Source organism: Sminthopsis crassicaudata, chromosome 3 (genome assembly GCF_048593235.1).
Source record: "Sminthopsis crassicaudata isolate SCR6 chromosome 3, ASM4859323v1, whole genome shotgun sequence".
Classification (NCBI taxonomy): Eukaryota; Metazoa; Chordata; class Mammalia; order Dasyuromorphia; family Dasyuridae; genus Sminthopsis; species Sminthopsis crassicaudata.
In genome coordinates this window covers 529,307,366-529,326,503 of record NC_133619.1, presented here as the reverse complement: position 1 = coordinate 529,326,503, position 19,138 = coordinate 529,307,366, and the positions used below count along the sequence as shown (strand labels likewise).

Sequence of the window (19,138 nt, the reverse complement as noted above, 5' to 3'; positions counted from 1 at the left end):
AGAATACAAGTCATTACCCAATTGATAACTGGTCAAAGAATATGAAAAGGGAATTTTCGGATGAAGAAATCAAAGCTTTCTATAGTAATATAAAAATAAATAAATCATTATTGATTAGAGAAATGCAAAATAAAACAGCTCTGAAATACCATCTCATACTTATTGTCTTATATGACAGATAAGGAAAATGACAAATATTAGAAAGTATGTGGGAAAATTGAAACATTAAAGTTCTCTTGGTGGAGGTATGAACTGATCCAACCCTTATGGAAAGCAATTTGGAATTTTGCCCAAAGGGCTAAAGAACTATGGCATATTCTTTGACCCAGCAATATCACTTCTATATCTGTATCCCAACGAATTTAGAAAAAAAAGGAAAAGAATCTATATGTATAAAAGGTATTTATAGCAGCTCTTTTTGTGGTGGCAAGGAAGGAACTGGACATTGAAGGGATATCCATCAATTGAGGAATGGTTGGGTAAATTATGATGACAAGTAGGATGCTTTCAGAAAAATCTGGAAAGACTTACTGACTGATGAAAAATAAAGTGAACAGAACCAGAAGAACAATAACAACAATAATGTACAATGATTAACTGCAAATGAGTTAGCTAAACTTAGCAACACAACCATTTAATACAATTCCAAAAGATATATGATGAAAAATGCTATTTACCACTATAGAAACTAATGGAGTCTAAATACTGATCTAAATATACTTTAAAAACTTTATTTTTCTTGTTTTACTTTGGTCTGGTTTTTTTTTAATACAATATGAAAATGTTTTATATGACAGTATATAATCTATATCAAATTGCTTGCCTTCTCAAAGGGGGGGAAAGGTAAGTAGAGAATTTGGAAATCAAAATTTTAGAAAACAAATGTTAAAATTGTTGTTATATGTATTTGGAAAAAATAAAAAAAAATTTTTAAATAAATTTTAATGTTAATTTCCCCCAACTACATGTAAAAGCAACTTAAAAAAATTTTTTTTTCAAATTTTGAATTCCAAATTCTCTCCCTCCTTTTCTCATTCACATTTTAAGAAGCTGTTGTTCTCTATGGTATTTCATTTGATGATCTTGTCTGTTTTGTTTATAATCTCTATTTTTAAAAATAACTCTTTTTTCTTTTTTTTTATTTACAAAACATATGTATGGGTAATTTTTCAATACTGACCCTTACAAAACCTTGTGTTCCAAATTTTCCCCTCCTTCCCCCCATCCCCTCCCCTAGATGGGCAGATAATCCAATGCGTTTTAAATATGTTAAAATATATATTAAATCCCATATATGTATACATATTGATAGTTATCTTGCTGCACAAGAAAAATCGGATCAAGAAGGGGAAAAAAACTGAGAAAGAAAACAAAATGCAAGCTAACAATAGAAAGAGTGAAAATGCTATGTTGTGGTCCACATTCAATTCCCATAGTCCTCTCTCTGGCTGTAGATGGCTCTCTTCATCACAAGATTATTAAAATCGATCTGAATCATCTCATTGTCATCTCTATGTTGATCAATCTCAAATGTATTCATCCAGCCTTGAACTCTCTGCTGACCTCCAACTTTGCAACTGCACTGCCTTTAAGACATTTAAAAATGCATGTCCAATAGACATTTTAAACTTGACATGTCCAAGACTAAACTTATTTTCTTTATCCGTAAACTTTCTTATCTTCTAAATTTCCAATACTGTTGAGGGACAGCATTCCCTATTATTGGAAGGACAGTATTCTACTAGTGTCATTTCCTCCTCTTTTTATCCATATCCAGTAAAAGCTCAGGCTTATAGATTTCATTTTTGTAACCTCTCAGGAAAAGCATCTTTTCTCTGATAGTGCCACCAGTCATATACAGGCTCTCATCTTACTCCTAACCTATAGTAAAAAATTTACTGATGGGTCTGCCTGCCTCAAGTTTCTCCCATTCCAATCCATCCTCTCCATTCATGTGCCAAAGTAAATTTCCTAAAGTGCCAATTACATTATTCCCACAGTCAAAAAACTCCAGGAGCTCCCTATCACTTTCTTTCCTCCCTAACCCCCATCTCCATCACTTTCAGGGCCAAATACAAAATCTTCTAGTTTGGTATTGAAAGCACTTCATTACCAAGCCCTCTATATTAAGAATCTTCTTATACTTTACTCCCTGATACATACTCTCTATCTGACCTCCAGAGATCTGTTCTAAGAACTAAAACAGTCCATCTCTAAGCTATATGAGAAATGTCCTCCCTCTTCCACTCTACCGACAGACTTCTTTGGCTTCCTTCAAATCTCACCTTTACCAACTCCTCTTTATACTTGTCCCTTCCCTCATTATTTTCTACTTATCTTCTATGTAACTTGTAGGCATAATATGAATACCACTGCTAAGACAGTCATTCTAGGCATATAAATCAAATATTTACTAATAATCAATCATAATTTTACCAGCCCTACATTCAGTTATTATTGGGGTCATTTCATAAGGACAGCTAGGTGATAGTGGTTAGAGTTCCAGGCCTGAAGCCAAGAAGATTCATCTTTGTGAGTTCATATCTGTCTTCACACATTCACTGTGTGCTTCAGTTTCCTTATTTGTAAAATGTAAAAATGTAAAAAAAATTTGTAAAAAAAAAAAAAAGAAATGGCAAATCACTCAGATATCTGTCAAGAAAACCTCAAGTAGGCTCAGAAAGAGTCAGACATTGAACAACAAACTATATTTAGTAATATTTATATAGTACCTACTATGTGTCAGGCATTCTACTAAACACTTTGCAAAAATGATCTCATTTTAACCTCACAATTCTAGTTGTCTTCCCCTTCTTCCTCCATTAAATAGTAAGCTCCTCCAGGGCAGGGATTTGTTTTGAGGAGGACAAGTGGTAAAAATGGAAGCAGTGGGGGAGAAGGGCAGGATTTTATTTTGTTTTGTTTTTTTAATGAATTTAGATGAAAATGAGATGGAGATGACGCTCAATAGTGAGCCTATTATCACCTGTGGATTTCTTTTTTTCTTTTTTTAAGGGGGAAGGAGATTGGAGCAAGATGGAGGGAATGAAGATTAGAGAGAAAGGAGGTGACCAAAGTTCTTCAGTGTCTGTGACACTCTTGTATGCAAATAGTAGGAACTTAATCATTAGAAACCTATCTCAGGCAGTAAATGTCTTTGTGACCCTGCTCAAGTCATTTAACTTACCGAGGTTTCTCCATCTTTAAGGATAATCGCACCCACCTCACAAGATTGCTGTGGGGAATTAGTAAAATAATATAGGTAAAGTTCTTTGCTGTTCTTAAAACGCCATAAAAATGCTATTATTAGTATTATTATTAAATATTTGTTGACTGATCGATGGAGGTTAGGAGCAAGAAGGTGCTTCACGACAGAATGAAGCCAAGAAGTGGAGAATAGGGAGAATCCTGAAAAGTTCAATATAATTTTTCATCTTTTGCGGGTCTTCCTCCTCCCACACCACTGATTTTTTTTTTTTTTTTTTTTTTAATGTTCGGGAGAGGCGAAGAAGGGGCGGCGCGAACAGGCCTCTTCCCCTTTAAGGTCACGGCCAGGAGACGGCTGACCTCCGTGCCTCTCCGCCCCTTCCTTCTCTTCGGGTTCCCAGCTTCACCCGGGGCTCGCCGAAGCCGGGCCCTCCCCAGCTCCTGGGCCACGTGACTCGGCCCCAGTCTTAGAACCTCGGCCGCGGGGCTCCCTGTATTCCAGAGATTGGCTGCAGGCGCGACCATGACGAACTGAGCTGAAGGAACAGAGGAGGCTCGTGCCGTCTCTGCTCTCGTCGCCTCCTCCCCTCCCCGGTTCTTCTATCTTAGCTGTGCAGACGTAGTCTCCAGGGCTTCGCCTGAGCTCTTCCCTTGGAGGGGAGTTCCCCGAGAGCATGTAAAGGAGAGAAGGGCGGGCGAGGCAGTTCCCGGGGCCTGAACTGAGAACGCCCCGAGCCCACTGCACTCTCCCTTCCCCCATCGGACAGCGCTGGGCCCTCGGGCCCTGGGCCCGGCCGGGAAGTCTGGCTGGAGAGGCCGCAAGCTGAGCCGGCGAGCTCTCTGAAATCTCGCGCAGTCCCGCGAGAGGTTAAGTTGAGGTAACATGGCGACGTCTAATCTGTTAAAGGTAAGAACCCCACTTCTGCTGTCCCTCTCCGCCACTCCAGGTTGTACCGCTGGGCCCGCGCTAGGGAAGTAGCACACCTGGATTCGGGGGCGGATCCGTGCAGGGCCAGACAGCGGCACCGCTGATGATAGCGGCAGCTGAGGGGGCACCCTCCTCGCGCTCGGGGGAGAAGGGCCTTGCTTCCCTGTCCCTTCCCCCCCACCAGTTGCCGGCGTGTGTGTATGTGTGCGGGTGTGTGTGTTCCTCCGTCCGTCAGTCTGTCTGTCCGTCCGTCCAGCGGGGCTGTGAGGGGAACCTTAATGATCACTCTACGGGACTCTTGATTTCGGGGAGATAGGGCACAGTTCCTCTCTCTTTAGAGGTGTCCCTCACGCTCTAGCTCGCAGGGTCTAAGGCACAGAAGAGAAGAACCCTAGTAACTCTTGGGCTGCGGGACGCTTGTCCCATTCTCTTCCTTTCCTTGAAGCCGAGGTTGGTGGCATTCACCCCCCTATTAGTTTGCAGGACTCTTCACCGCAATCCTCGCCCGTTTTCCTTGGAGACTTCAGGTTCTTTGCTCCTATCTCTCGGTTTCTTTAAGGCCTTGTTCTCTTGCTATAATATAGTAAGATACTATTAGAGGGTTTTAGAAAAATCTCTTTCTAAAGAAAGTAATTTTGTGCAAGAGTAAACTATTTTAGATTTATTAGGTATTTGACAGGACTAGTAATGGAGGTAAGGTTCCTTCCATAAGCTGATTAAAAAGGGACTTCAAATGAAATGAAAAGATCAGTGCATCCCTTTATTATTTTATAGTTCATGACTCAAGGGTTTTAAACCTGGAAGGGACCCATCAATAAATGCTGTTATTTTTTCAACGAGGAACCAGACTTATAAAGTTGTGACATGCCCAAGGTCACATAGTCAATTTGAAGAGTAATTGGAACGGACTCTGGACTCTAGGGGGCCTTTTCTTCTTTGTTATCCTGCCTTTCTGTTTAGTTCTGAGTGGTTGAGGTTTTTCTTGGTTTCATTCTCTCTCTTTGGACTAGTCAATTATGATCATTTACCATGTCACAAAGCAAATGTTAAATTTTGTCTATATTTGGTTACTTAAATATAACAAATTTGATGAGTGAAGACTGACAACCATGGATTATGATCTGGGTACTATTTTCAATGTTGTACAAATAATTTCATCTGGTGTGTGTATGTATATATATGTATAAATATGTAATTCTAAAGTCTTTTTTTGACGAGAGGGAAGGGATGCTGATTAGCATTAGCAAATTTCTTTTTTCTTTTTTTTTTTTATCTTAAATTTTTTTTTTGACACTGGGGTTAAGTGACTTGCCCAGGGTCACACAGCTAGGAAGTGTTAAGTGTCTGAGACCAAATTTGAACTCTGGTCCTCCTGAATTCAAGGCTGGTGCTCTATCCACTGTGCCACCTAGCTGCCCCCCTTTTTAATCTTTAATAATAGCTTTTTATTTTCAAAATACATGAAAAGACATTTTTCAACATTCACCATCACAAAACCTTGTGTTCCACATTTCTCCCTCTCTTTCCCTTACCCTGCCCCCTAGACAGTAGGTAATACAATTGCAATTCTTCTAAACATATTTCTACATCCATATTTCATGCTGCACAAGAAAGCTCAAAAGGAGAAAAAATAAGAAAGGAAAAGCAAGCTAACAACAAAAAATTAAAATGCTATTCAGCCCCCATAATCTTTCTGGATGCAAGTAGTTGTCTCCCTCACAAGTCTGTTGGAATTGATGTGAGTCACTTCATTGTTGAAAAGAACCACATCCATCACAGTTGATCAGCACATAATCTTGTTATATACAATATTCTCTTGGTTCCACTCACTTCAGTTAGCATCAATTCATGTAAATCTCTCCAAGCTTTTCTGAAACGATCCTGCTTATCATTTCTTATAGAACAGTAATAGTCTATCTATTACATTCATATACAGTAGCTTGTTCAACCATTCCCCCAACTGATGGACATCCATTCAGTATCCAATTTCTTGCCACTACAGGAAAAAAAGGGCTGCTACAAACATTTTTGAACAGGTGGGTTCTTTTCCCTTTTTTATGGTCTTTTTGGGATACAAATCCAGTAGAAACACTGCTGGATCAAAAAGCATACAGTTTAATGGCTCTTTGGGCCATGGGACCCTCCATCTGTTTCCTTAAGCAGTCATTAATAGGAAGCCCAAGAATCCCTTGTTGGACCAAGCACTTATCAAGATCTGGACCTTATGTTTGGCAATATTTCTTCTACTAAGTACCCTTTCCTTTGGTCCCCTGGACTCACACCTCTTAAGTCAGTTTTTAAAATCTCCCAGCGCCCCACCTCCCCCCCACTCTGCTCCTCAGTTCCTCCCATACTGGGAGTGGGATCTCTTTTTCTCTTCTTCTGTATCCTGATTCAGCCACCTCTTCCAAATTGCTCCACAGAATGGTTGGATAATTTCACAACTCCACCAACAATATCTTAGTGTCCCAGTTTTCCCCCATCCCCTCCAACATTTATCATTAACTTTTCTTGTAATTTTATCCAGTCTGAGAGGAGTTGCCTTAATTTGCATTTCTTTAATCAATAGTGATTTAGAGCATTTTTTTCATGTGACTAGAAGTGGCTTTAATTTCTTCATCTGAAAATTTTCTGTTCTTATCCTTTGACCATTTATCAATTAGAGAATGGATTATATTCTTGTAAATAAAAAATCAATTCTCTATATATTTTAGAACTCTTGGATGTAAAAAAAATTTCCCCAGTTTTCTGCTTCCCTTTTAATTAATCCTGTCTGCATTGGTGTTTGTTTTTTTTTTTTTGTTTTTTTGTTTTTTTTTTTTGTTGTTGTTGTTTTGTAGAAAATCTTTTTAATTTAATGTAATCAAAATAATCCATTTTGCAAGCAAATTTCTTTTTTGGTGTAACTTAAGGTTAAATTTGAAAGCTATTCATCTGCTGAGATTCTTTTCTACTTTTTACTACTTTACTATTTAAGGTTTATCCTTTAACTTTGGTATAGGTATTGTTTTCAGTTTGGAGAGAAGAATTAAGTGATCAGTAGAGGACTTATGCAGAAATGATCTAGTTCATTCTTCATTTATTAAATACTTTTCTGTGTCTTGAGCCCTATGCTTGGGTGCTAGGGGAAATTCCAAGCTTAATATGTTTAGCAGTCTTCATAGAGCAGAGGTTCCTATTCCTTTTTTTTTTTTTTTTTCATTACCTACCCCTTTTTGCCTCTAAATCCTTTCTCAAAGTAATGTAATGTTTTTAAATACATAAAATAAAATACATAGGATTATGAAGGAAAACTAATGCTATTGGAATAAAGTTGATTTAAAAAATATAGATATTGACGGATTCCAACTTAAAAGATCCAGAAGATCTATTAGGGTCTAAAGAAGCAGAAGACATAAAATCATAAAAATATAATGCACATTCTTTCAAAATGAATAGTTTGTGGGGTTTTTTTTTGGGGGGGAGGACGGTTGTATCTAGGATATAATCAGCTAATACATTTCAATAACTCATTGCCGTTTCTAATCTTAGAGACTTCCCTGGGACACTAAAGTTAAGGATATTGCTCATGATCAACCAGTTAAGGCATCCTAGACAAGTCTTTGAATTAGTGCTTGATTCTAGCCTTCTAGCCACTACATGTGTGTCTCTCTTGATGAGTGCATTAGAGAATTGCAAAACAAATTGCTCTGTATGGTGAATGGGGGGAACGGAAGAGGCATCTTGGAGGAATGTTGACATTTGAATTGGACTTTTAGAAAGGGAAAAAAATACAATAGGTTAAGCTGAAAAGAAAAGCTTTTCCCAGGAAGGGCATTAAACCCAGTAGCCTTAACTCTGGGTGTTTTCAGTTAACAGAGATGTGTCCAATTTGACTTCTGGTCAATAATGTGAGATCCTGCATCTAGATGGTTTATTGAATGTAGTACTGGACTTTTCTCTCAGATGCTTACTAGCCATATGACCTTTGACATTTAAGTCTTTTTAACTCTGAGCTTCAGTTTTCTCATCTGTAAAATGAGAATGATGATATTTTACCTCCCAGGGTAGTTCTGCAAATTAATTGAGATAATATATGTAAAGCACTTTGCAAACATTTATGTAAATGTTTATTGTTTTTAAGACATCCTTAACAGGGATAGAAGAGTTTTAATTTTAATAAATAGGCAACAGATAGGTAGCTACTGAAAATTTTTTAACAAAATAGTGCTTGACTAGATCTAAATATATGGCATCAGTATGCAAAATGTTAAGAGTAGGAAAAGAGTGGAAGGTTTTCTCAGTTGGTTCTGAATACCTCTTGAATCTGTTGAGAGAAAACAAAAAAAGTAGATGGGTACTCTGCCTTTGAAAGTAACATATATCTTGGTGTACTTAGATGGGAAACCCTTAGTACACTGTATCCCCTGAGATCACTCCAGAAATACCTTGTGCTCTCAGATATGGCAGTAAAATGATGTGACTTAGCCAAAATTCAATTTTATATATACACACACACACACACACACACACACACACACACATACACACATAGGTATACATTTTAATTTTTTAAAGAATTATAATGCCCCCCAAAAGAGATTCTAGCACTTGTAATCAAGCTTACTGTCCATTAAAAACATTTCAGAAAATAAAGATTATGGAAGCAATATTGAAAAAAATTCTTTTTTAATGTGCTGTGAATTTTTCTGATACTTGTGAGGAGAAATGAGGTTTATTGCCTTCCTTTTTGGTATAGCCTTTAAATATTAGGAAATTAAACTAGTCAGATAATACTAGTGTAACTATACTGAATTCTTTCATCTCTTATTAAATTAAACTTCGAATTTTGTAGTCTAATGTCTTAGAGCTAGTTGATCATCTAGTATAAACTCATTTTTTTCAGTTAAGGGTATTTAAGCCAAGAAAGAAAAAATGTCTTATAGAAGGCCACAAAGGTAATAATAGTAAGGTCCCAGTGATACTAATATTTGTATATCAATAGGTTATACTTATATTCATTGGGAAGTGAATTCCAACCAATATCATTGTCTCAGTAGAAGTTGACAGCTTGAGATCATATTTGCAAAATGCTTCTCAAAGTGCCTACCACACAGTCAGCACTTAATAAACGCTCATTTCCTTCCTTCTTCAGTGCTAAGAGGGGTGGAGGAGAGGGAGAATGTAAAAATTGCAGCAGAGCAATTAATGATTAAAAAATCCAATGAGAAAAATGTAGTAACTGACTTTCATCACAGAGCTATACAAAAATGTCAGAAGACTAAAGGCCATAGACAAGAAGGGAGAGAGGGGGAAGCTCAAACTAAGTCAGTTCTCAAGCTAATAGCCTTATAGGAAACCAAAATCTGGCTTGTAACCTGACACCTGTGGCAAATAAACAGCAGAATGGACCTTTGAAGCTACTGGAACCTCAGCAGAAACTCCAGGTGGGTGGCATTACTCAGGATAGCATATCCTGGCCCTAAGGATTCTGGGGATTCTGAAGTCACTAGTACTTTGCAAAAGATGCCAAAGAGGATATTGCAGATCCATCACTCCAAATTTCAAAGGGGCAGGACTAATGCTAATCCTATAAAGTAGAAGTTGGTTTAGAAACCCAGATCAAGATTAAGCAAGACTGAACATATCACCCAAGAGCATAGCAAAGCCTGGTCTAGGCACAAAACTCCAGTTCACAAACAGAAGCTGGAGAGATGAGTAAATATAAGAACATACAAAGATTTATAATAGATCTAGAAATACCCAATAATCTATCCTAGAAGTAAAGAATAACTCAGTAACAACTGGAAGCAAAGATTCAAAAGAAAAAAAAAGTGATTTCTCCCCCCCCTCCACTAGAACTACATAAATATCTACAAGAAATTAATCAAAAGATAAAAAATAAAATTTTTGGAAGAAAGAATTAGAAAAAGGGTAAATGGCCTAGAAAAGAAAATGGTAAAGAACTCTTTAAAATGTAGAATAAACACAAAAATCAATGACTTCATGAAACTGCAAGAAATATTAAAAAAAAAAAAGTTAAAGCTCTACTATTTAAAACAATTGGATCTAAAAAAATGGAAAACAAGTCAAGCAGAGATGACTAAGAATCATTGGGCTCTCTGAAAACCACACTTAAGAAATATTCTGGACATCATGTTTAAGAAATCATAAATGAAACTTTAGAGATCTATTCCAAGTTGTATTACTTTTCAGTTTATTTCTGAAAAGCAATTTGGATCTCTGGTTGAAAATGTATTTATCTGTGTACAACTTTTGACCCAGCAATATTTTTTGCAGCTCTTTCTGTGGTGGCAAAGACTTGAAAAGTAAGAGGATTCTCATCAATCTGAGAATAGTTGAACAAGTTGTTGTATATAAATGTAATACAATACTATTATGGTATGGGAAATGATGAAGGAGATAGCTCAGAGAAACACAGACTCATATGATCTGACAAAGTGAAGTGAGCAGAACTAGGAGAACAATTTATGGAATAACAGCAATATTATAAAAACAACTTTGAAAGATAAAGATAATTTTAAAATTGCAACTGGCCAAAGTGAAATGGGCTTTCTGGAGAAGTAGGTGATTAGTTTCCCCTCCTTGGAAGTATTCACATTTGACAATTGTGTTATAACTGGGATGATTTTCTTATATAAGGTGGGCTAGGTAGTCATTGAAATCTCTTCTAATTCTCAGATTTTGTGATTGTGTGAAAGCCTGATATGTAGAAGAAAAATTATTCTTTATTAAAGCTTTTTGTTTTTCAAAACATATGTGCGGACAGTTCTTCAACATTAGCCCTCGCAAAACTTTGTGCTCCAATTTTCTCCCCCTTCCCCCATGCCCTCCCTTAGATGGCAAGTAGTCTAATATATGTTAAACATGGTAGAAATCCAATATATGTAGAGAGCCGGAACTCTGGAAAGGTATACTTGAATAAAGGACAGTAGGATGCCTATAGTTAAGCACCTACTCAGTATAATTGATGAGGTAATGGTTCTCTAGTTAAACATATACTTAATGTGATATAATGATGTAATCACTCTAGTTGGCTATACTTAGTATGACATGGTGATGTAATGGGGCACATGCTCAGTTGTTGTAGTGATATAATCATACTGAAGTATTTAAGGGCTGAGAGAATTGGGACATTCTTGGACACAGACACAGAGAAGGCTTCAGACTCCAGACTTCATCTTTGACCACATTACATTTATGCATATATATTTATACAATTATCATGCCACACAAGAAAAACCAAATCAAACCAATAAAAACAAAAAGAAAAGAAAGAAAGAAAAGAAGCAAAATAACATGCAAGCAAACAACAACTAAAAAGTGAAAATACTGTGTTATGAACTACACTCAATTCCCACAGTCCACTTTCTGGGTGTAGATGGCTCTCTTCATCACTAAATAATTAGAACTGGTTTGAATCATCTCATTGTTGAAGTGAGCCACAGCCATCAGAATTGATCATCATATAATCTAGTTATCGCCGTGTATAATAATCTCCTGGTTCTGCTCATTTCACTTAGTATCAGTTCATATAAGTCTCTCCAGGCCTCTCTGAAATCATCCTGCTGGTCATTTTTTACAGAACAATAATATTCCATAACATTCATATACCATAATTTATTCAGCCATTCTCCAATCTATGGGCATCTATTCAGTTTCCAGTTGCTTGCCACTATAAAGAGGCAAGAACATTTTTGCGCATGTGGGTCCCTTTCCCTCCTTTAAGATCAATTTGGGATATAAGCCCAGTAGAAACACTGCTAGGTTCAAAGGTTATGCACAGTTTGATAGTTTTTTGAGTATAGTTTCAAATTGCTCTCCAGAATGGTTGGATCCGTTCATAGTTTCACCAACAATGCATCAGTGTCCCAGTTTTCCCACATCCTCTCCAACATTATCTTTTCCTGTCATCTTAGCCAATTTGGGAGGTGTGTAGTGGTATCTCAAAGTTGTTTTAATTTGCATTTCTCTGATGTCATTATCTTTTCCTGTCATCTTAGCCAATTTGGGAGGTGTGTAGTGGTATCTCAAAGTTGTTTTAATTTGCATTTCTCTGATCAATAGTGATTTAGAGCACCTTGAGAAATTATTCTTATAGTTCTAGTTGGCAGAACAAAAATCAAAATGTGAAAGTTATAGGAAGACATACTTGAACTGTGGAACTGGTGAGCTATTTGTCTTTAATTTAGGTCAAATGCCTACTTGTTAGAGAAGTTTTAGGTTTGTTTGTTTGTTTGTTTTTGTATGGAAGATGGGTCTAAATAATGTCTCCAAACTTTCTTATTCTTAAGATTCCGTGATTTTATGTTTTGCTTGACACTTGCAAACCAGAATTGTTAGTAAACTAGCACAACTAAACTCCATCATCTGAAGGCGTTGTGCTATTCTCCATTTTTCTGAGCATTCTTGAAAGTACTTGTCAAAGAAGTGATCTCTCACTAAAATTTCATCATAACAAATGTAAGGGACTATATCCAAGGTTGCTTTTTAAGAAGGAAATTTAGCTATTACAGCAACAATAATAAGTTGTGCTTCCTCATTTATTTGAACTAGACTTAAACATTATTAACCTTTTTTGTGTCACTGACTACTTTGGCAGTCTGATGAAACCTATAAATTCCTTCTTAGAATTATATTTTAAGTGCACAAAATAAATTTAAAATTAGATTTTAAAACATTTAAGACAATAGATTAAAAAGAAGACCATACATTTTGAAACTTTTTAAAGTTATATATAGCTCTTTGTTGTATATACTATGCCATAATGCATTTTGACCAAATGATTTTCTGTAATCCTGATTTAATTTTGCTGTTTTTCCTCTCTTTTTGGGCAGCTAGGTTATACAGTGCATGGATTACCTATCTGAAATCAGGAAGATTTGAATTCAAATGTGGCATCAGACAGTGATTAGCTATAAGACTAAGATAATGATAATTCCTATCTAACAGAGTTGTAAGGATCAATAGAGATAATTGTGAAATATTTACCCAGTGTCTGACAAATAGTGATATATAAAATATTAGTTATTGTGGGCTATTGTAGGTAGTAGTTGGGATAGGTTAGAAGGTTAGATTAGGTTAGGCTAGGTTATAGAGATTCTTGAGTGCCTGACCAAAGAGTTTGAACTTTATCTTTTTCTTTCTTTCTTTTTAATACCTTTTTATTTACAAAACATATGCATGGGTAATTTTTCAACACTGATCCTTGCAAAACCTTTTGTTCCAAATTTTCCCCTCCTTCCTCCACCCCCTCCCCCAAATGGCAGGTATTCCAATATATGTTAAAATATGTGTTAAATCCAATATATGTATACATATCCATGTAGTTTCTTGGTGCACAAGAAAAATTGGATCTAAAAGGGAAAAAAAAAAAAACCTGAGAAGGAAAACAAAAATGCAAACAAACAATATCAGAAAAAGTAAAAATGCTATATTGTGGTCCACACTAAGTTCCCATAGTCCTTTCCCTGGATGTAGATGGCTCTCTTTATTACTAAACAATTGAAACTGGTCTGAATCAATTTATTGTTTGTTTGTTTTTTTAATAGCTGTTTATTTACAAGATATATGCATGGGTAATTTTTCAGCATTGACAATTGCAAAATGTTTTGGTTCAATTTTTCCCCTACTTCCCCCCACTACCTCCCCCAGATAGCAGGTAGACCAATACATGTTAAATATGTTAAAGTATATGTTAAGTACAATATATATATATATATACAAGTCCATACAGTTATTTTGCTGCACAAGAAGAATCGGATTTTGAAATAATATACAATTAACCTGTGAAGGAAATAAAAAATGCAGGCGGACAAAAATAGAAGGATTGGGAATTCTATGTAGTGGTTCATACTCATTTCCCAGAGTTCTTTCGCTGGGTGTAGCTGGTTCATTTCATTACTGAACGATTGAAACTGATTTGGTTCATCTCATTGTTGAAGATGGGCCTCGTCCATCAGAATTGATCATCATATAATTGAAGTATATAATTATTCTGCTCATTTCAATCAGTATTAGTTCATGTAAGTCTCTCCAAACCTCTCTGTATTCATCCTGCTGGTCATTTCTTACAGAACAATTTTATTTTGTTTGTACAAAAACTTTTCAATTTGATATAATCAAAATTTTGTATTTTGTGCTCAGTAATGATCTTTAGTTCTTCATTGGTCACAAATTCCTTCCTCTTCCACAGGTCTGAGAGGTAAACTATCCTATGTTCTTCTAAGTTATTTATAATCTAATTCTTTATGCCTAGATCATGAACCCATTTTGACCTTATTTTGGTATACGGTGTTAAATGTGGGTCAGTGCCTAATTTCTGCCATTCTGATTTGAACTTTATCTTTTGAGTAGTGAAGAGATGTAAGATTTTGTGCAGGGGAGTAACATGATTGAAGCTACTTCTTGTAAACCACATATCTGCACCTGCATCTTAAGATCCTTAAGTGCTTTGTAAATCCTAATTAATAGAAAAAGCCATATCTGAACAAAAAATGTTTTTATATAAAACTTTTGCACACAAATTCCAGGAAAGAGAGAGCTGTCTTCTACTTTTATTTGATAGCTGCTTTCCTCTTTTCTTTTTCAAAACCAGATAAGCAGTAGCTCCTTCCTTGAAAAAAATGGACTCAAGATGAAAGAGAAGTTGGTAAAAGATACCCTTCCACCTACTTCATTTCCTATTCTGAAGGATCTGAAATTGCTGAGGGAGAGGTATATTAATCCTCTTCTTCCCTAACATTTTGCCAATTAAAGATAGTTGAGATAAATTTAGGTTAGTAATTTCTATTTAAATAGTAAATATTCACATCTTAATGCAGAGAGCACAGTACCATTGGGCCAGGCCACATTGTTGGAATGCCAAATATATACTTGTCAAAAAGATTATTTTATGGAGAATTCACATAGGACAGGCACTAACAAGCTGGTCAGAAAGAGCAATACAAGAACAAGGTCTCTCTCTTAAGAACTTTAGAATTGATTTATGACATGGGAAACACTGGCATAGGATTGCCCAGTAAGGCGTGCCCTCATCAGAGAAGATACTGTGCTCTATTAGAAAAGCTGGATTGAATTAGCTCAGAAGAAAAGCAAGATGCAGAGTTAGAGAAAACACCCCAAATGTTCATAGGAACTATTTGCGTCCCACACTAGCAGAACACTCTGATCATTGGTATGATCAGCCAGTAGGATACATGATAACCTGACTCTTAATATAATAATGTCACTTTGGTCCTCTTTGAGAACAAAGGACAACAACCAACCAACCAACTACATATCATTCAGTTAGATTGCCTAATAGCTAGGATGAAAACAGAGTTTTAATAGATCCTTTTGAGAGAAATGGTTAATTTTGAGTCTTGGATGTTGGCCTATATTGGAATTATTTTGAACAAGCAGTATAGCTTTGGAAGCTGTGAGCACATAGTGAGTAAGGAAAAAGAATACAGGAGAGAAAGCTGGAAGGTATAGTTAACAGACTGTACAGGTACCAAACCAACAAGTTTTTTTAAAAGTCTTCATGGTAACAGTCACCAGTGTTATATTGGACATCATGCTATCTTTCCAGAATTCTTTTTTGTGTTATGGAGACCTTTGGAAGAGTGGATGGAAGTGGAAGCTTATGGATCCTTTCTTAGAATATTAATAAAATACATAAAATTACAAAGGAAGCCAATTATATTGAAATATAGATATAATATTAAGAAAACAACACTAAAGATCCCAACTTAGGAATTCCTAGAAAGATTTTGTTGTTTGTTTTTACTAAACATTTAAAGAACAATAAATTCCATAAACTGTTTAAGAAATGGGTAAAGGAGTCCTACCTAATTCCTTTTATGAAATAGTTTTAATACCTTACTGGGAATAGGGAAAAAAAAAACCAAAACCATCTATGGGCTTACAGATTAATTTCCTTAAAGAATGTTGATGCAAAAACTTTAAATAATAAATTTAGCAAAGGGACTACATCAATATATCACAAAAATTACATACCATTACCAGGTTAATTTATACCTTGAATTCTCTGCCATAGATTGGATGCAAATGGTCTCTGAGCAATTGGCGTGGATTCTTTAACTTTGCACATCTGACATTTCTTCTGAACTAACAATTCTGCTTTCTTCATGGAGCACAGCACCTTTTCTGATGAGGGCACAGCATGCTGGACAGTGCTATGCCAGTGTCTCTTGTCATACAATCAGTTCTAACTTTTTTTTTTTTTAATTGCTTCTCCCCCTTCCCCCTTTATTTAATTATTTTTAGTGCACATTGCTTTATGAATCATGTTGAGAGGGAAAAAAATCAGAACAAAAGGGAAAAACCATGGGAGGAAAAAAAAAAAAAGAAGTGAATGTAGCATATGTTGATTTATATTCAAACTAGAGTTATTTTTCTGGATGTAAATGGTACCCTCCATCCAAAGTCCATTGGGATTGTTCTGAATCACCTAGCTGCCCCCAGTAACATGATTATTTAAAAATCTTTTAAATGGTGCTTCAGAAATTTATTTACTATCTTACATATTTGTAAATTCATTTTAAAATATTGATTTTAATTAAATTTAATTTATATAGACATATACATAATATATGTGTGCATGGCTATATACATAATGAGGTTTTTTGCCTTTTCCTGAGGCTGTTAAAACTCTTTTATGAATACTTAGTGTTCAAAGAACAGATAGCTGTTTATTAATAGTGCTTTAATTTTAAAGAAGACTTATAGATTTTGAGTAATAGTGGGATTAAAAACCATGCTGAATTTATGCATCTCTTATTCCACCAGTTTCGAAATGAAAACTTCAAGTTTCCCTCTTTAAGTTCCTTTTCCCCAGCACGTGTTTTGTTCCCCCTGCCTAGAATCACAAATCAAGGAGGCCTGCAAAGGCTATGGTGCTTGAAACATTAAATCCCTACTCTTTGATATGTATTGCTAGGTAGTAGAAATACAAAATAGAAAAATGAACTGGTCTTTTCCCATAAGTTCTAGATAGTCCACTTTCTAACTTTTATCATAGCAATGATTTAGAGGTTAAAGATACCATCTACCCATTTTCCAGATGAGAAAAGTACATTAAGGTTTAAAAGTACTTTCTTCATGACACCCTTTTAGAGGTTGGTATCATCTCCATTTTTATAGATTGAATTTTTAAAAAAAATTGCTCATGATCATGATCAGATAATTAGTAAGTAGCAGAGTTAGGCCCAAGTTAAGTCTACTATTTTCTACTATGCAAAGATTATAATTACAAAATTTGAGTTGAAATGTGCTTCATATTTTCTCACTTTATTTTTCTTGCTGGTGCTTTTTTGTTTTCCTTTTTAAGTATGACTTATATGAGAATATTTGTTTTATATTATTTCATATGTATAATTGATATCATTTTTTCTTGGTGGGGGGGAAATTTGGAACTCAAAATTTTAAAAGAAAGCCATAAATAATAAAGAAGAAAAATAAAGGTTTAAAAAAAATTACTTTAGCAGGGATCTCTATTCCAACACATACCCAAAAATACTGTCCTTCACAAAATAGCTAGTAAGTGTCATTCAGTGTCTTGCTGAAGACCTCCAAGGATGGGGAACATATACTATCTCTCTGGGCAATCCTTTCTACTTTTGGATAACTCCAATTATTAAGAAATTTTTCTTGACATGAAGACTAATTTTACCACTTTGCAAGTTTTAACATTATTCTTGTTTCTGCCTTTTCACTCAGAACAAACATAATCCATCTTTCACAATATTGTTATATCCATGGGACAGCTTGGGCTCAGCCCTCACCAAGATACCCAATATAACAGCCTCCCTCAACCAAGGTCTTTGCAGATGGGCCTAGGTAGCTTGAGATCTCTGTCACTCTCAGCTGCCAGGATCCTTCTGCCACTGAGAAAGCATTCTCATGCCAAAACTCCATTTCCCATTAGAAACTGATTTCTATTTAACAATAAACTTTCATTTCGCAACTAATAATGAGTGAATGAGTGAATTCTTTCACTCCTAAATCTGTGGCTGATTTAAAGGGGATTCTTAGCAATTCTCTTAATGCCACTAACTTCTTGATCACCAGGAATTGAGACCACTCAAGCTGCATCAATATCTGTACATTTGGGATATCCCTGTACTTTTAATTTATGAAGTTGTGGTATTCCATTGTGTCAGTTCATTGAAGAGAGCTGTATAATTTTCCAAATTCTAACTAGCCCACTTTCCCCCTCCTTTTTACTTCCTGAGCCCTGTTCTTTGGTCTGTTTATACATCTTTTATATAGTATACATACTATCCTTTTTGTCTTTTTTTTTTTTTTTTTTTTTTTTTTTTTTTTTTTAAACCTTGGAAAATCTCAAAGAACTATATTCACAGCAAGAGAAGAAAGAAACTGGATAAAAGCAGCAAGTAGTATTATTAGTGGAAGGGGGATCATATACTGTGCTTTATCATCATATTTTGGTCTTTTCCACTACAAGAGGTTGCCTCAGAAACTGTGGCCACTTTACTTCCATAAGGATACTTGATAAAAGAGGAGTTTGAGCTCTACTTTAGAAACCAGGGTGGCATCAGAATAGCTATAAGTAAGCAGGATCAGTGTCCAGGATTACTGGTTTTAGACCTGAAAGGAAAGACCAAGTAGTGCAGGTTTTTTTGGAGTCAAAGCCAAGATTAGCTTGTATAAGAGTTTGAAGCTATGTAACTATAATGATAATGATCGCTTGTATTTATTTGGTGTTTATTGTTGCTAAGCATTGTACTGAGTGATTTACAAATATTTCATTTGATCCAAACAACAATCTTTGAAACTGAGACATACAGAGGTTAAGTAACTTGCTTAGGCACACAGCATGTAAGTGTTTAAGGCCAATGCTACCTAACTAGGCCTCAGCAAGATAAGTACAAAAAGATATGTTTAAAATTGGAATAAAAATTAAATGCACAGAAAATTATTAAGAGCCACAGATATCAGAATTCCTTCTAATATTGGGGGTAGCAGAAGAGGATAGAC

General features: G+C 35.7%; 1 protein-coding gene across 3 annotated transcripts in view; it reads left to right on the top strand.

Moving 5' to 3' along the window:
• The first annotated feature begins 3,654 nt into the window (after positions 1–3,654).
• Positions 3,655–19,138, top strand: part of CUL5 (cullin 5) — an 89,726-nt gene continuing 74,242 nt past the window's right edge. Inside the window, exon 1 of one of the 3 annotated variants that reach the window (XM_074304335.1) lies at positions 3,655–4,114. In XM_074304335.1, the coding sequence (XP_074160436.1) occupies positions 4,091–4,114 (24 nt within the window). In that variant the 5' untranslated portion in view covers positions 3,655–4,090. The remainder of the gene's footprint in view (positions 4,115–19,138) is intronic. The other 2 variants (XR_012488405.1, XM_074304336.1) reach the window with 2 other exon arrangements.